The 19,100-nt window shown below is 40.6% G+C and overlaps 1 protein-coding gene across 1 annotated transcript in view; it reads left to right on the top strand.

The window, feature by feature from the left end:
- Positions 1-19,100, top strand: part of CRYBG1 (crystallin beta-gamma domain containing 1) — a 197,910-nt gene that overhangs the window by 169,083 nt on the left and 9,727 nt on the right. The window contains exons 9-17 of the mRNA XM_027601951.2: positions 4,192-4,318; positions 6,854-6,889; positions 7,665-7,819; positions 8,830-8,956; positions 9,043-9,188; positions 15,589-15,715; positions 15,920-15,952; positions 16,881-16,993; positions 18,524-18,653. Coding sequence (XP_027457752.2) covers positions 4,192-4,318; positions 6,854-6,889; positions 7,665-7,819; positions 8,830-8,956; positions 9,043-9,188; positions 15,589-15,715; positions 15,920-15,952; positions 16,881-16,993; positions 18,524-18,653 — 994 coding nt within the window. The remainder of the gene's footprint in view (positions 1-4,191; positions 4,319-6,853; positions 6,890-7,664; positions 7,820-8,829; positions 8,957-9,042; positions 9,189-15,588; positions 15,716-15,919; positions 15,953-16,880; positions 16,994-18,523; positions 18,654-19,100) is intronic.

Below are 19,100 nucleotides of genomic sequence, written 5' to 3'. Positions count from 1 at the left end.
AAGGTTTCATGACTCAGGCTTGGGCTCTGTCGAGGCGTAATGAGCTACACCTAAGTAACGTCTCTTACCTTTGCAGTGAGCTTGACTCCTCTCACAGGGGCCGGTCACAAACCTGCCATGGTGTCCAGTTTTTGATGGTCGTTCATTTCTGTTGCCTTTAGGATAATAGAAAGCTGCTTTGGATGTCAGTTCAAAGTTGGGGTCCTTGAACTTGGTTGGTTTGTTTTGGGAAAAGGTCATTAGTACCTTTATAGCTCTCCAAGGGGAGTCTGGATGGGTTGGGAGAATTCAACTGATAGTAAATACTGAGCTCATTTTGCTTCTGTTGACACACTGATCTCCTGAACCAGTAGTAGAGAAGTCTTTGCTGTGTGAGGGACTTCCTTAGATTCCATTAGGAGATTTATTCCAGGGCCTACTTACTGTGGGTTAAACTGCTCTATACATACACAAAAGAAGGGCATTGCTTGTCAAATTCTTATTTGGGAAAATGAGAAATTTCTAAAATTTCCTTTCAGATTGTGTTGAGTATAATTTGTTTTTAAGCTTTTGTTTTAATACCTGGCTAATACTATACCCATCTTCCCAGAAGTGAGGGTATACCTTGGGGAGGAGGGGGATAAATTTCTAATAAAAGCAAAGAATTTTAGAACTTTAAAGGGAGCATAAAGAGCATGTGTTCCAACACCATTGTTTAACTAAGGAAGACTGGCTTTAGTCATTTTCTCAGGGTTAGGATTAGTTGTTAGCAGAACAGATACTCGAATGCTGATGTTCTGAAGTCAAGGGACAGTTTTTAATAGCCAAATATTCTTTGATCAATTTTATTGTGAAACACTTGATAGATACAGAAGAAGATAGATATGTGTGAATTATGAAGCCTGGTACTAAGACAGATCCCTGTGTGATCCCTGACTCAGGACCTCACCATTACCAGCACTACCACCCTGGGCCCATTCCCCTGACTCCTCCGCTCTCTGGAATTTTGTGTTTTCCTTACACCCTTACGTTACAGTTTTGTCCCTGCAAGATTTTAGGTCAGCTGTCCTAAAGAATATGCCACAGTCTGGTTTTGTCTCTGAGTATTTCCTCATATCATTTCACCTGTCCCTGTATTGCCCCAATTTTCTGTATTGAACGGGTTAGGTCTAGAGGCATGATCAGATGCAGCTTTGGAAAGGACCCTTCATATGGGTAGTGCTACACAGTCACATTGCATCACAGAAGGTGGCATGTGCTAACCAACTTCCCTATGAACCACACTGAGTTTGGTTGCTTTGTTAAATTGGTGCCTCCTGCATGCGCTGTGATGAGCACTGGGTGTCATCCGCAACTGATGAATCACTGAACACTAGATCTGAAACTAATGATGTACTTACTGTATGTTGGCAAATTGAATTTAAACTTAAAAAAAAATTTTAAAAATTGGTGCCTCCTACAACTCTCCACTGTAAAGGGACATTTTTCCCTTTGAGATTCATAGCTCATCCTCTTTAAAATAACCTCAAATCGGCATATTTCTATTTAATCACTTGAGTATCCGGTTGGTTTCTATAAATAGCCAACACTCATATGTAGCCGTGTCTGGAGAAAAAGACTGAGGATCCAGCTGGAAATACTGTGGGGTTTTTTTGGTCTGTTTAAGAACAAGTGAACAAGAGAAGACCAATTTTTCTTGTGTGGCTAAAAGGTATTTCTGAAAGAATAATTACAAAATGTTTTTAATCAATATATAGATAACCATTATAAATATACAAATGAATGTTGTTGAAATAATATTTTTTAACATTTACTTTTTTTAAAAAAGCTCACACTTTATAGTTATACTATTTATTCATAATGTAGGTAAAAGCTCATTATCTAAGTACATGGGAAAATATGAGTACCTTTAGAAACTGAAATAACACTACCTGAGGATAGTTTCCCCCTCTCCTGCTGGCCTCATGAATAATGTATCTTGCTGGAATAGAACTTAGGAAAAATGAATCATGCTCTGTGTGTGAGTTTTCAGATTCCAAAGTCCACCCAACATTGATAAGTGTGGGTTTGAGTTTCCTTCCTGCTCATCAAGGACACCGTCTTTCCCAGTGTGTCTGTTTGTGTTCAGTCTTTTGACAAATTCCCCTTTACCCCAGATTACCTCCCTTCTATAAATGTTATGTGACTAAATCACATGCTCCAAGAAAAGTGAAGTATTTAGTATCAGATGAATAAATGCCCTCAACTCGGACTGTAGAAGGGAAGACCCCCCCGAATGGGGTCCTGTGCTCAGCAATACCTCAGATTCTCCCAAGCATCTGCTTATGAGCCGTCTGCTGAGCTTATAAAAAGTTCCACTCATTCACTTGTGAGGAGTCAGACCCCACGGTCCTTGGCTCGGTAGCCTAATAGTACCATTTCTGACAAAATGCCATTATTTAGTGTGCCTGCGAGAACTTTGAGCTCTAAGAAATATGTAACACATCCCTGCCTGTCGTGCCTCAAACCCAAAGAGGTTTAAAGGACCCCACTCTTAGCCTCTGTTTTCTTGTGGTTTAGGGCATTGTAGTGCTATATTTTAAAAGATAAGCCTTTTCCCCCCTTAATTTTTTATTGAAGTGTATGTAATAATATTTGTACAAAAAAAGTGCACAACAAATCACACAAGTGTATAACTGAGTGAATTTTCAAAGTGTAAACATCATCTAGATCAAGAAATAGAAGACCGCCAGTATCTCAGAAGTCCCCTTACCTGTGCTTCCTCCTGCCTTCCTCTTCCCCCTAATATATTACCCTGACTTCTAACAATGTGGATTAATTCGTTTTGATTGCCCACACGTACACCACTCAGTCTGTCAACATTTGTGTGTGTGTGTGTGTGTGTGTTGACAGATCTTCAGTACGATTTTGATTGTAAATCCCTGTGTAGTTAGTGAGTCTAGAGAAACTACTGATTTATCCAAGGGAATCTTTAACAAAACCCATTACCCAAAATGTGCCTTGGGCCAAAATTGGGAACAAGAAGAAGTCAAAGAGGGAGAATCAGGCCCATTTTGCTGGTAAAAGATTTTATTTATGACCGCTCTCTTCTTGGCATGATGTTCTGGGGATAATGGAATTCCCCAGCTAAGACTCTTTAGCCAGGCTAACAAGGAATTGGAGAGGATAAGTGATCACCAAAATTCTATATTTGTGTATAAAGGGGGTGTTTTAATACCTCCCTTCTGTAAACGTCGCATCTCCACAACCTCCCCTTCCCAGAACTCTCCCAGGAACTATGAAAGTGACAAAACTGTGCACAGTGTTTAGAAGCAGTTCTAACAGGCATGATTTTCTGGTTTTGGGGTTTCTAGCACATGGAGGGAGGGTGGGGGGGCTGGTTCTCTGACCGCAGCGGAAGTGACAGCTGACAAGCCTGATAAAAGGGCGTGGTACTGAAAAGCCGTAAAAATCAGATCCAAGAAGTCAAAAAGCTTTTGGGCCTGGGAACAAGCAGCCTTCTAGGCCTCCAAAGCCCCCAGGACACCACTGTGCGTTGTCATGCTCACAGTGATGATCTTGAGTTGTTGTAAAAAGCGTAAATTGTGTGTTCTTTCTGGAATGAGAAAAATTGCTACCAAAAAATGGTTAGGAGGCTGGCTCTGCAGTCAGCTTGGATCAGCCCTGCCTCTGGTTCTTGCAGCTGTGTGGCCCTGGGCAATTTACTTGACCTCATCTGTAAAATGAGGACAATAGTGTCCCTTCCTCATAACACTGTTGCATGGATCGAATTCCAGGTGGCATTCCTTGTAAGCTCTAGGTAGTTGTTTCCTGTTACTAGTTTGGGGCACGTAGGTGGAACATTTGGTTCTTTGGTTACAAGTGAGATGTTGCCTTTGAAAACAAAGCTTGCGTTTCCTAGCTAGGGCCTCTGAATACATACAGTGCTACAAAATGACTACTTCTCTTGAAGTGATAGTGACATTAAGGCTTTGAAGCAATTCATAATATAAATTAAAGTAAGTGGACAAACCCACAAGGAGACAAGTTAAAGATCAAGAAGAGGAGCATATAATGGCATAGTCCTCGTGGAGTCCAGGGTTGCTCTAATACCTGAATGTAGCCGTACATGGCCCAGACACACATCACCCCTCCTTTCCTTTCTCACTGGGGTCCCGTGTGCCACGGAAATAAATGAGGAGTCCTGTCTTTTCTTCCTTGGTGCTTATTTAGGTGGCTGATTTATGAAGAACCTGGATTTCAGGGTGTTCCTTTTGTCCTGGAACCTGGTGAATACCCCGACTTGTCCTTCTGGGATACAAAAGAAGCGTACATTGGATCCATGAGGCCTCTGAAAATGGTAAAAAAGAAACCTAACAAAATGTTCTTGGAGTCTGATTCTTTGTCAGCTTGACATTGATAGTTCACAGGCTGTGACTTCGAAGCAATAAAACAGACTTTTAAGAAAACACAGATCTGTGGTAGATGGAACCTCTTGCTAGACAGAAATAATAGGATAACTTGCTGGATGCTCTAGATGGAAAAATGGATAAGCCCATGTCATCTGCCTCTGAGGCATTCTCAGCCTCGCTGAGCCACACGTGTGTGCGCAGAGCTGCAGCCCAGGGCAGGTCTAAGAAACGAAGACAGTGAAGAGCTAAACCCTTGTGGAAAAACAGAAAGGACAGATGAAGTCCACCTTAGAGGTGATGTGACCGAGGAGAGAGATGATTAGGAGAGCTCCATGCTAAATTGAGTTGGGTCTTAAAAACCACACAGGACCGTGTTAGATGGAGATGTCAGGGAATGCTCTGCCTGAGCCCGGGTGGAGCTGGGGAAGGGCAGGGCGGGTGGGCACCAGCCCAGTTGTGGCGACCAGAGGCTAGGGTGTGGGGGGCAGCTTGGGGGGCTGGATGTGTGACTATTGTCCCCCCAGCATCTGCCTTAGAGAGGAGCCTGTGCTTCCTCCCCCTACCCCATCTCTTGTGTTCCTTCTGTCTCTTCTGCTGAACTCTAAGCCTTGGGAGGATCCAGGCCGCCCCTGTCTTGTCCCCCATGTGGAGCACGGTGTGTGCTACGTGGCAGGAGGTGCTCACTAACGACCCGTGGCACCAGGGAGGCTCCTGTGACAAACGTGTTTCTGAAATCGCACTTTGTGGTTGTTTTCTAGAGTCAGTTTGAAACAAATTAGAAGGTCATGGAGATAATTTTTAATCTTAATTTTACCTCTCCTGCCAAAGCCTGTGGTTTAACTACCTCCATGTTTGCTGATCTTCATGCAAAACTCATTTGCATTATAAATGACTTTTTCATTATAAATGATTTGTTTCTAAAATTTACTTTCAAAGAACAAAGTTTAGTTTTGTGAATATATGAAAGAATTGTCCCAGGTTTTGAAGGCTGTTTCAAATAATTTACAAAACTGGGAAGTTTATGGCATTGGAAACGGATACTTTTGAAAGGGTGCTTAGTACACTTGCTGTCCTCCCCCCATCCCCCGCATCCACAGAGGATACCTTCCAAGACCCTCAGTGGGTGCCCGAAATCATGGATGGCGCCAAACCCTCTATATACTATTGTCTTTTTCCTATATATATATATATATATATGATAAAATTTAATTTATAAATTATATATTATCTAGTTTACAAATTAGATAGGCACAGTAAGACTTAAATAGTAACTAATAAATAAATAAAATAAAACAAGTATAACAATATACTGTAGTTAAGTCCTGTGAATGTGGTCCCTCCCTCTCAGAATATCTTATTGTACTATAATCGCCCTTCTTGTGATGGAGTGAAATGATAAACTGCCTGCCTGATGAGGCGAAGTGAGGTGGGCGACGTAGGTGTTGTGACGCAGCCTTGGGCTACCCCTGACCTTCTTTGGACAGTATTTCAGGAGGAGGATCCTCTGCTTCCAGACTGTGATTGACCGCGGCTAACAAACTAGAAAGTGAAATGCAGATAACGGGGGGGCTACTGCATTTGGTTGTTTCAACTCTGGTTTGTTGATAAAATCAGCAACATTCCTTTATAATTACAGTTCATTTGGTGCATCTGAGCACCTTTGGCTGCACTTAAAAAACAAAAAACTGTTCTATATCAGTGTAAAATATTCTTCTGACTTTTCCACTGCTGATTTTAACTCTTACCCCATTTATTATTTCCGTGTAGTAATGCCTTTTTCTGTGGCTTCTTTTTAGTGAGTTTTTTGGTGATCTACAAAAACTTTATTATGAAAGGATAACAACCCCCACAGACCCATCCTTTGGGCTAGTTTAAATTCTATCCAACAGCTCACGGAATTATTTCGAGTCCTCCAGACCATATTGTGAACTTGTGTGAACTCAACAGTTTTGTAAGCCACGGGTTGCAAAACCCAGTGCCTCCAGGGGCCAGGCAGCAAACAGACATGAGTGAGGGTGGCAGGGAGTTGAACTAAGAGTGTAGTGGAGACAGGCCAACCCCGCGCAAGTCCCGGCTGGAACGTGAGTCCAGTGGAGAGGTAGTCAGTGCACAAGGGGAAGGCTGCTGCCTCTGAGATCTGTGTCCAGAAACATCCGATCTTGTGGCTGCTCTTGAAGGGAAATGAAAGGAATGCATTTTTGTGAGACATTTTCTGAATTTAAAAAAAAAAAAAACCCTCAGCTTATTCGGTTAAAAAACTTAACCTACCATGCAGATTCAGCTTATAGACCACCTCTGCTCTACACAGTCTTCCTCGTTCTTCATCTGTATCATTGTAACTTCAGAACTGTTGCGGCCTCACTTAAATGAGAGGCACGCACGCTGGGACGTTCGATCGCTGACCATCAGCTGCGAGGAGTCATATAAAATGGTAATCTATCCACAAAGAGCCGTATTTCTGACTATATTATTTTTCTTTTCAGGGTGGACGTAAAGTTGAATTCCCTACAGATCCAAAGGTAAAAATGTTTATTTTTTAAAATTTTATTCCTATTCCATCCCCCTGAAGATAATGTGGTTTTACACATCAACCTCCATGAAACATAATTGCAGCTAAAGGAAGTCGTCCAACTGATACATGCCATCCCTTAGACTGGAAGATGATGCTAATGGCACTAATAATCCCTCTCAGTACGCGTAACCATGGCTTAAAATGTTCATCGTTGTATTCAGTTTGTAATTTGTGGTTGTATTTACTAATTGTGGGGCCTGTTGCTGCTTGCCAGTCAGCCAGGAAAAACTGAGTTCTCAAGACAAGATCTTCCTTTCTCCTATTTCTACTTTGCACATTTATGTTTCTTTTTTTTTTTTAAGTAGGCTCCACGCCCAACGTGGGGCTTGAACTCATGACCCTGAGGTCAAGAGTTGCATGCTCCTGCCAATGAATCCAGTCAGGTGCCCCTGTATTTCATTTTTAAAGCAACTTAGGATCCTCTGGTTCCTTAGTTTGTCCTAAGCAAAATTCTAAATATCAGTTCTAGACATTGAACAAAAAACAATTTTTTTAAACCAATTATTTATAAACTTCTTTTGAACCTGGCTTTGGGCTGTACCACATTAGGATAAAAATTCTGAGTTTTAAAATTATAAAATACTACTATTTAGTTAATTTAAAAAATAAGATCAGGAAGTTTTGTGTTCTAGGACTTAGTGATATTAAATGATTGATTTAACATTTGGCTATTGAGATATTTAACTTCTTAAAATTAGTGATCTATCTCATTTCTATTGTAGGTAGTTATTTATGAAAAGCCTTTCTTTGAAGGAAAATGTATGGAACTAGAAACAGAAATGTGTAGTTTTATTGCTGAAGCAGGTGAAACAGAAGAAACAACAGATGACAGTTTGCCATTTATGTCCGTGGGCTCGATGAAAGTTCTGAGAGGAATGTAAGTAGGTGGGAGTAACCTGGGGGGGCGGTGTCTTTTTTATCCCTTTAGTAAAGTAATAGACACGTTTCCCCTACTCCCACCACCACCACCAAAAACCCATTCCAGATAGAACGGTAGAATGAATTTCAAACATGTTCTCAGCCAGAGTGAATTTCAAAAGCCAGAGTGAATTTCAAACATATTCTCTAGACCTGGATTTGACACAGCAGATCAAGGAGCTGGTTTGGGGCCAGTCAGCTGAGCAAGGCTAATAAATTGGCCCACACTGATCAAATCTACATCTTGTTTATTAATATTATGCTCCAAACTATTGAACTATTAGTTTGCTTTCTATTTTTTATGACATTTTACACTTTATAGATCTTACATATTTCCTTTAGAAGTATGCACAGAAAATGGTCTTGTAAATAGGCAAAAATATTTTAATTACTCATTGAAGAAAGTTTATCCAGTTTTATTTGCTGAAGTTTTTTTTTTTAAGATTTATTTGAGAGAGAGAGAAAGAGAGCATGTGAGTGGGGGGAGGGGCAGAGGGAGAGAGAGAGAGAGAAAGAGAGAGAAAGAATCTCTAGCAGACTCCCCACGGAGCACGGAGCTCAATGCAGGGCTTGATCCCCAAACTCTGGGGTCATGACCTGAATCAAAATCAAGAGTCAGATGCTTAACTGAGCCACGCAGGTGCTCCTGCTGAAGTTCTTTTGAGTCCATTCTTATTAAACACTCTCTCTCTCTCTCTCTCTCCCTCCCTCCCTCCCCCCCTCCCTCCCTCCCTCCCCCCCTCTCTCCCTCTCTCCACCCCCCTACTCCTTTACAGAATGTTGATGTATATTTCTTAGGTTGTTCCTTAGGGGTCCATTCTATGGTCTCTTAAATTTTAGAGAAGGATTCCAGTAGTCATAGTGCATGAGTCTGTGTCTAGCTTTATAACTATTAGTATTTGTTAATGAAACTGATAAATACATGGGGAAAATTTTAGCACTGATGAAAACATGTTCTTTCTGTTGCAGTTGGGTTGCTTATGAGAAGCCTGGATTTACAGGTCATCAATATTTGCTTGAAGAAGGAGAATACAAGGACTGGAAAGATTGGGGAGGTTACAACGGAGAACTTCAGTCTTTACGACCTATATTAGGTGTAAGTTAAAGAAAGGCTAATAGATAATACTTGATCTTTTTTGAATAATAAGTAGCCTTTGAATTTTGAATTTTTTTCCTTAATAGGATTTTTCAAATGCTCACATGATAATGTACAGTGAAAAAAACTTTGGATCCAAAGGTTCCAGTATTGACGTATTAGGAATTGTTGCTAACTTAAAGGAGACTGGATATGGATTGAAGACACAGTCTATTAATGTACTGAGTGGAGTGTAAGTAAAATGACCCAGTCGGGATTTTAAACACTTTTACGTTGGGTTGTATTAAATTGAAAGTATCTCTGACACAGAGTAGGCACTCAATAAATAAACATATCAATAACTAAACATTAAATCAGACATTTAATATGTTCTGCCACAATATTTTCGTAACTGCTTTTTAAAATCTTTCTCATATAATCTTTTTTTTCATGTGTAATGCAACATTGAAATAGACTTTTGGGTTTCATGATTGAAACCTACAGATCCACTTCTCTTATCATTCTGCATGGAAAGATCTCCTGGATTTCTTATGATGGGAATCAAATAAAAAATAATGATCTAACACTAGAAAACTGAGGTTGAGATAAAGTCCCATTCATTTTCCTATAGTCCTTGCAGGGGAGGAAGAATTTCTTATACCCATCAAGATTCTTCTAGCTGGTCTAAGAATTAAATTGGCATAAGATAGATTAACAAGAGAAAAAAAACCCACCAAAGTTAATTACATCCTCATGGAGGTCCAATCATGAAATTGAGACCCAAAGAAATAACCAGGGTAGGCAGTTTTTATATATTTTAGACAGAGAGACAATACATTTGTTAGGAACTGACAGGATAAAATTTGTTTGGAAGCTTCAGTTAGTAAGGAATTCTAAACAGAATTTGGGCTAATGTAATAAATTAGTAAAAAGTAACAAGGTTTGTTTATACAGCCTTCTCGGCTCTAAATTCCCTATCTCTGGTGATGAAGGTGTGTCTCTACCTCCTGGTACAGGGAGGGTACCATTCGCATGGGAGATTTATTTCCTGTTTTCAGAGAGGCAGAGGAGGTTCTGAGAGTCCTTCGTGCACAGGCTGTTTCTTAAGTAACTTTACTTTGAAATAATCGATATGCCATTATGGTCCTTTTTGGGGTAGCCTGCCCTGAGCCCCTACTTCCTACATCTGCTCCATTTTATTTCTTCATTATTATTTTGACATAAAAATTAATGTTTCAATGTACCTGGAGTTAGCAATTGAATGCTTTATTAATGCTAATGTAAGCTTTTATTGAAAGATGATCAGTCAAGATTCTTTGGGATGCACATAACTGCAAGCCAACCTAAACTGATGAAAGTGATAAAAATGGAATTTATCAGACTACATAACTTAAAAGTCCTGGAAAAGATTTTTGCTTTAGTCATGGCTGGATGTCGGGTTTAGACACTGTCATTAGAACTTGCTCTCTGTCTCTTGACTGGGCTTGTTTCCTATTCTGGCTTTGTTTTAGGCAGGCCACTTCCAACTGGTGGAAGTTCTCTTTGTTCTTCTCACTGTGTCCGGTGGAAAGAGCTTCTCTTTCCCACAACAGTTCCAGGTTTGACTTTGATTCTCTCAGCTTGGGTCATGTGTACCTGCCTGAACCAATCTCTGTAGTCAAGGAGATGACAGTGTCTGCGTGATGTGCCCAGTCCCAGAGCAGGGTAGGGTCAGTCCCGCAGAGCCACTTATATATGATTGGGGTGAGTGGTTCCCCAGGAACGTTAGAAAGAATGGGGACAGATCCTGGATGGACAAAACACGTGTCTATCAAAAGAAGTTATATAATTATTCTTATCGAGGTTGATATCAGTTATAATTTGTTATAAGTGAAAGTATTCTCAAATAATTATATGAAATTATATGACATGGGTTCTGTCGAAAGTGTTTGATATTAGGTTTTTTTTATGTCATGAGTAACATAGGCTATTTGGATCATTCTAACCTTAATTCTATCGTATTTCGTGGAGCCTCCCATAGGATCCCTGGATAGCTGAGATGTGTCTATAATGTAATATGCTTTTACTATTAGTCACATTTGCCAAAACCTTGTGTAGGTTGTTGCTTGTGGCACCATCTTGGCAGGGTGACATCCGGGACTTCTGGGTCTTCATTTTTAGCAGGAGATGCCTCTACTGTGTTGTGCTATGGCACCCTAGCATTTTACAGTCTGCCATAGACAAAAGGTATGGTATGGCAGAAGTCATGTGAAATGTTGCCGTGGCTCTATAGTATTTTGGATTGCCTTTAAAGTTAATTACTTAGAAGGAAAATAGTGACCAGTTCAGTCTGGAAAAACAGTTTTACATTTTGGTACTCACCAGGTATGTCGGTTCCATTAGTCAGAGTCCAGTCATGCTTTCTAGCAGAGGAAGCAAAGGGATGCTGGGTAGGATTCCCTTGGGGCATTTATGTCGCTTGTGCTGTTAGTACAGGTAGAATCGTGCCCAGAGCCAGTCTTTTTTTTTTTTTTAACCCAGCCTTTGTTTACTTGAAATTAGTTTCCTTTATAAAATGTTACTTTTATAGGTTTCTATTTTTAGTCATTTCTAGTTGTATTTCTTGGCTTAGGCTTTTTTTCTGGTGATAGCAGTTGAGTTGTGGTACTGGGGGAAGTTGAAGGGAGGTATGCACACATCACCGCCCCCCACACCACTTCCTTTTAAATTCTGTGGTTGTGGAAGGGCTTCGGTATTTACCAGGGCCAGGTGCTTCCTCAGAGTTCCTTTAGTTGGTTATTTGACAGATATTGATTGAGGTCTGTTACGTGCGAAGCACTATATCATGTCTTCACAGAAGTTACAGTATTCATATAAAACATAAATCATTGCTACAAAAGGCCTAGAGATTAAGTGCTTCGGGAATCTACTGAGCAGAAAGAGATTAATTTCCAGTTTGTACACAGGGAAGAATGTGGCCGAAGAGGTGGCATTGGACCTGGGCCTTGTGAGGTTGATAGGTTGAGGTGTGCCAACACAAGGGAGGAAGACTAGCCTGTTTGTTTTTAATAGTTTCAAGGAAAAATGATTTTAGTGACTTTATTCTTCTTGGCAAATAAGAATTTTAGTTTAGTTCTTCATTTCTCAATATGGAAACTGAAAACTTTTCAGAAAACTTTTTTGAGATTCCTGTTCTGGATGTCTCCCAAGAGGTTCACTATCACACGGGTAATAAATTCCTTGGGTGGTAAACTCATTTTTACCTCAGACCAGCCTTCAGGAAGGCTGCCCATGAATCCAACCATGGAGGTGTTGGGAACTGCATTCAGTTTCTTACTGCAACATCAGAAGAAACTCCCTCTCACAGCTCTACTAAGCAATTTCAAGTTCTGTGCTATCCTCTTGTTCACATGGTGGAAACTGGGCTAGCTTTTTTAAAATCAAGAACAAAAGGAAATATTTCTAGAGTCCAGCTAAAAAAATTAAAGTGCCATCGTTTTAATTTCTTTTTCCTTTTCTCTTCCACGGAAGGGCCAGTTTGCCTGGCCCCCGTGAGTTCTGAGCAGTGGCTCCACCAGGCTGGGACCTGCCAGTACTCGTACTTGCTCTCTCCCTACCACCCTCTCCAACCTTAGAAACAGGCAAGTGTTGATTCACGTGTACAGAATATGTTGAAACAAGGACAGTGAGGAATTTTCTTCTCATGGGTCTCAAGTGTAAGTTATAGATATACCAGAGAATCTCAGATCTGAGTTTTGGGGTTTTATTTTTACCCTCATATTCATGGGTGATTCATCTGGGGCTGCATCTCAGAAGGAAAACGACCCTACTCTCAATTCAAGTAACATCTTAATAAGTGGTTTGTTTGCTTCAACCTCCATGAATTAGATAGGTTAATGTGGTGGTGGGTGTTTCCTTACAAGTGATTTATTTTAGTTTTATAGGGAAATAGAGTATTCTCACTTGTTTTATTAAAAAAAAAAAAAAAGTGCCAGGTAAAGCTTCCTCCAGTGCTCACTCAGTTGCCTCCTCTCCCGTGGTCCGTCTCTCCCCATTCACAGCCTTTTTCCCTCCAAACCTTGAAGTCAATCAAGCAAAAAGGCCTTTTAACCTGCTCTCTTTTAACTTGTTACAGATGCAGAGCCCGCCAGGAATACTTTTTTTGTGAAACGGCTTTACCTCTTTTTCTTTATTTCTTCTTCTTTCTTCTTTCTTCTTCTTCCTCCTCCCCCTCCTCCTCCCCCTCCTCCCCTTCCTTCTTCTTTCTTCTTCTTGTCCGGTTTTTGTAAAGTAGATATTCTTGCTATGCAGATGTTCCTCCCCAGATGTTCCTCCCCACATAAATTCCATGCTCTCCCTTGGCTGTCACCTTTCTTCATAAGCCCAAGGCTGCACACTGCAGCTCCCAGGCGCTGTATAAGCTCACGCAACGTCAGCACTGGGATCCTGGGCAACCCCCTTTCCTATGAATGAAAATAGGATCTTTCACAAAGGTTAAGTGACCCCTTCAAAGTTACCTGGAAGTTAATGTCATGACCATAGCTGGGACTAGGTCTCCTAATTCCTGACCTCACAATGTTAAAGAACAGGCTCTAAAAATAGCTGATGAGGTTCTGAAGTGAGGGGGCAGCCTTTCATGCAGTAGACTGGCTGGGCTTCCAGACGGCCAGAAGTGAGCGTGCAGGATGCTTGCTGTCCTGAGCTACTTGACACTGGAGATTTCTGCCGTGGTCGTCTTTTCCTTGATTGCTCTTCATTTCCTAATGACTGCCTTTGGGTTTTTGTCTAAAGTCAAGCCCTTCTGACAGTAAAATCATAATCTGTTCTAGCTATAAAGTGTGCAGACTGTTTTAAGTATGGCTTAATGGAAGAGTAAATGAAAGGAGACTTTTGACAGGGCACGTGGCAGCTCAGGTCATGATGCAGCGTGGGGAGCCTTGGGAGACCCAGTGGGGGCTCAGCCGTCCTTGGCCACCAACTAATCAATTGTGTCACCCTGGACAAGTCATTTCCCATTCAGGACAAACATCAACAAATAATTCCATGTGCTGCTTCTCAGCCATCTGTAAATTCAAGGGCAAGGATCATTGTTTCCATCCTTGCACGCCTACTGCCCTCTAGTTCCTGACACACGATAAATGACCAATCGATGTTTGTTGAAAGAATCAATGAATTAACTTTTCTGTGTCTTTAGCTTTTCCTTTCTGTAAAATGGGAAAACCTGTAGCTCCCTAGATTGAATGTAGTCATAGATGTGAAAGCATTTTGGAAAGTTTTGAGTATATATACAGGCATTTAGGTATTATTCCTTTCAGCCGCAAGTCGATCAGGAGGAGACGCTGAGTTATCAGTTGAATATAACAGAACTGAAAAGCTTTCAAAGACTGACATTGGCTAGGAAGGATCATCAGTAAGTTGGTTTTGTTGATTATCCTCTGAGTGTAGATCATTTGAAAGGTGACAAAAGAAAACATCCCAGAAGAGATTTTAGTATTTCTGAGTGTTTGTGCAATGTTGCTTACTCTACATAGTCATGTCATGTCGGAAATCCTGTTCCAAATAAAATTTTAATTACTTGGCTGTATTTTTTGTTTGGTTGGTTTTTAGTGGTAAATTTGGAGCAATTTTTTATTATACCAATGGACATAGATCCATTAAGGATATGGAGAATTTTGTTTTACAATCAACTTGGTCAAAATCCTAACTATTTGCATAAGAAACAAAACTTATAACCCAAATAATTCTTGAACTGTTGTGATGACCTTGCAAAAAGGAGAGCAGTATATTTATAAAGATGCCCAGCTCTTGAAATTTGACCGATGTGTTATACATCAAGATGATTACATAGAACGTCAAGGTAGCACAATTATTAATCATCCTTATTGTTTCAAATAATATTTAAATTCCAGGGCAGTTCACTACTTCCCTGGGTTTGAATTTCCTGCACACAGTGTGAGAGTTCTTATCTCTCTGTGTATATCTGCCAACCTGAAGAATGTGTTTTTCACCCAAGGAGTAAAATTACTGTTATTTGTAAAAGAGGTATCATACTTCTGTTCTGCCTCTGACCCTTTCCTCCCTTCCAGCCTTATCCCCTCCCCCATTCACAATGTCTCCTTTTCTCCAGTAATGCCCAATATCTTACAGTTTCCCAATACACCCGAGTCTGTCACATCTCTGCACCTTAGTACATGCTGTTCTCCCCAGCTGTATTTTTTTTAAAGCATTTCTTCTGTCAACTTTTTTTTTCACTGTGGTTTGTTGTATAATAGAGACATAGTTTCTTGTAATCTTTCTGGAAAAATATCGTTGATAACAAAAAGAACTCTTGCTTGCTTACTAAGAGAACTTTACAGGTACTCTTGGAAGTCCAGATTGTTTCCTTAAAATAGAATTAGAAAGAAATACAAATATCCCCATTGGAGCTTTCTCAGGGAATAGGATTTGATAAGTGAGAACACCAAAAGGTTCAGGTAAAGATAGTCTTTCACTTGTCACTTTGATTTGTCATACAGACAAATCTCCCAAAAGACTGAGAATCAGAAAAATCAAGATTACTGATTATTAAAACAAATGGGAGTTTCTTATGATACATATTTACCTAAGTGAGTTTGATAGTTTTATTATACATGTAAACTATGAATTATAACAAGTCAGTGTTTTTGTTTCTTTAGATGGGTAGCCTATGAGAATCCTGACTTCACAGGAGAACAATATATACTGGATAAAGGCTTCTATACCAGTTTTGAGGACTGGGGAGGCAAAAATTGTAAGATCTCTTCTGTTCAACCCATATGTTTGGTAAGGAGTTACACTTTTATATGAGAATATTTAACTGACTTCTGGATTTCCTTAATGTGTACTTCCAGTTCATGAGATACGTAACACTACAAAAACTATTCTGAGATTATTTTTAACAGTAATTGCTAATGATCTGGAAGAAATAACTTTTTCGAGATGTCTGCTCTACTCATTTCCTTCTCTCTTCCCTTTAAAAACTTTTAGGATTCGTTCACTGGCCCAAGGAAACGAAATCAGGTAACTTAAAAAATAATCTATTTTTTATAATTAGGGGCTTCCACTGAAAAGCTGATCTTATGTGTAAAATGTGAAACATTTGGGACATTTTGTTTTACCCAGTTTTATAACTGAAAGCTTAATTGTATCTTAAAATTAGATTTAGGTTTCCTTTATAAATGCTTGATAGCACATACCCACATCTAAATATTTCTTATAAAATGCTCTTATTATATAAAGTTGAATTTGATATCATTGTACTGGATCAATTTACATTAACACACTAAAATTCATATCTCAAACAATACATATAGTTATGATAAACAGTAAAATGAATTTTGGTATTTGCTGCGTCTGCATTAGACAAACATTTTATATGGTCTATTTTATATGGTCTCTCATTCAAGCCTTTGAATGCTGACTGTCTGCATCAACTGAAGTGTCACCTTGGTTATTTAGGCTTTTTAATGGAAGTGTTCAGAGTTCAGACAGCCCTAATTACAGAGGCGAAAACACCACTGTAGCCTCCTTTATGGCACACACACAGGATTCTAATAAGTCAGCAAGTATCTTCCATTGAGAGGGAGGAAAACTATACTATGTTTCCAAAATATAGTTTCTTGTAAATGTTAGAACTGATGAACAATTACTTTTGGCCACAATAAAGCTTTAAAATGCCTCACAGCTTGTTGCAACACGGTGTTCTATAGAAACCGGCCTCTATTGTTGGATTGTCCTTTGATGTCTCTGAATTAAATAAGCATGAATGGGGCAGCCAAAGTATTTCTAATTGGTCATTAATGTAGAAGTAGAAAATTAAAGGATTTATAAAATTCATAGCAGTTTATTGTAACAAGAGTTAATAGGTCATATTTGCATCATTTCAAAGGCTGAAGGAGTTAATGTTTTAGGAAAATAATTCAACGTATTTCTGTTTACTTTTTCAAAGATTCGGTTGTTTTCGGAACCACAGTTTCAAGGTCGCAGTCAAGGTTTTGAAGAAACAACAAGTCAAATTGATGATTCGTTTTCTACCAAGTCTTGCAGAGTTTTAGGAGGCAGGTAAGTCAAACGGGGAACTGGCAGGGCCTGATTGCTGGAAGAGGTTAGAACTCACGTATCAGCAAGTGCTCAGTGACCCCCTGGTGCCTGGTGTTCTGCGAAATCACCAAATACTACAAGCCCGTCTTGGTACGACACTGTACCTCGAAGCATCTGAGCGCTGGACATCAGAGCACATGGGATCACCACGTCGCTGTACGATGTGATTCGGACCAGCTTCTCTGCTCTCTAGCCTGTCCTGTCACCCGCAGCAGGACCCTAGATAATCTCTAAGGTGCCTCCCAAGGCACATTTTTTTTTTATAGGTAGATCAGCGTAAGATAGGCATTTTGCATGTCAGGCAGCGCATGGCTGGAGTGGGGCTCGTCTGTATGGGATCAGGGAGCACACTGCCCTAGAGCTGGGGAGAGAGAAGGTGGGATCAGGTCGTGAAGGCTCCCCCGAGCGTATGAGTTTAGATGGATGCCATAAAAACACAAGAAGGGAAAGGCAATGAGCTCAAAATGCCATGCTAAAAACAGTTTTACAAAAAAAGCTTTCGAAGGAGGGGAGCCCAAAGTCACGGAACGTTGGTCCGGAAACCCTTGGAGCCACCTGTGCAGCTGATGAAGAATTACATCTAATAATAACAATAATCATAATGGTGCCTTTAGTCATATAGTTCTCTATGGTCTCAACAGCATGATTTTATCATTTAGCCTTGTGCAGGGGAGGCTGCACTGGCTTTGCATTCGAGCGCACAGATTTACGGTCAAATCCCACAGCGCATCAGCACACACCTCCGTCTCTGTCCCGGTTCCCCGTTACCCCCTGCCCTGCTGCACTTAGTAGGACCAGATATGTACTTTTGTTGTCCACTTCTCGTCTGTCTCCGCTCACTGGAGTGTGAACTTCACCATACCAGGGACTTCGTTTTGTCCTCGCTTCTGTCCCCAGCAACGGAAAAGCACCTGACACACAATTAGCCCTCAGTAAGCATTTGTTAGATGAAAAGAATGAACAAAAAACTCACCTCTTCTGGGGAAGCTGGTAAATCACCACATTACTAATAATGCTGAGGCCCACAGGGGCTAAATGACTTGTCTAAGTCACTGTGGTATTTTGACTCATGGCCCAGCGTGGAGGTGCTGGAAATGAGGATAAAGGAGAGAAATTCGGGGAGGAAACCCCCAGACCCAGGCAGTTGTCTAGCTGTGCCGGCTGCAGGATTATTCAGACAGGGCTCAGGGGCTGGAGAATGGTGGCTCCCATGAGAGGAGCAAGGAATACTGGAAGGGGCACAGGGAAAAACATGAATGTTTTGATGGAGAAAAAAAAATTTTTTTCCCAAATGCAAACGAACAGCTGACTTCTTATGAATATTAATTTGCAACAAGATGGAAAGCAGTAAGTAGGTCTAGGTGTTTTTGAAGAAAGAACAGATAGCCATACACATTGCGCTTTAGAGCAGGCTACCCCTCAAAATCAGACTTCTTGAATAGGAATATCCAAATTACATATTGTACATGTATGTGGTTTTTCCTGTTGTAGCTGGGTTGCATATGATGGAGAAAATTTCTCTGGTAATCAGTACGTGTTGGAAGAAGGCCACTATCCTTGTCTCTCTGCAATGGGATGCCTGCCTGGAGCAACTTTCAAGTCTCTTCGTTTTATAGATGTTGTAAGTATGTCAGTGTGAATACAATGTGACAGAGATGTGGGGCTCACGTAGCTGATGGAGACCAGCAGGTAGGCTTCCTCAGGACTTAAGTCAGAGGCAGAGAAAACAGTTGCCGTAGAACTTTCCATCCTGTAACTTTTTGGTCTCTTTTTAGATCTTTTTAAGATTTTCTTTATTTGAGGGAGAGTGAGAGAAGGAGAGGGAGAAGCAGACTCCCCGCTGAGTAGAGAGCCCAATGCGGAACTCGATCCCAGGACCCTGGGATCATGACCTGAGCCAAAGGCAGACGCTTAACCGACTAAGCCACCCAGGCGCCCCTCTTTTTAGATCTGGTTTGGTTTGCTGTTTCCTCAGACTCCAGGTGTAGAGTGTTGAGTCAGCTGTGGTACAGCAGTCATCAGGGGTTAGTTCAAGGCGCCTTTCCTGTCTTGTTTTTTTCCATTGCAT

Source organism: Zalophus californianus, chromosome 7, assembly GCF_009762305.2.
Source record: "Zalophus californianus isolate mZalCal1 chromosome 7, mZalCal1.pri.v2, whole genome shotgun sequence".
NCBI classification, from domain to species: Eukaryota; Metazoa; Chordata; class Mammalia; order Carnivora; family Otariidae; genus Zalophus; species Zalophus californianus.
This window is presented reverse-complemented; position numbering and strand designations above follow the sequence as displayed.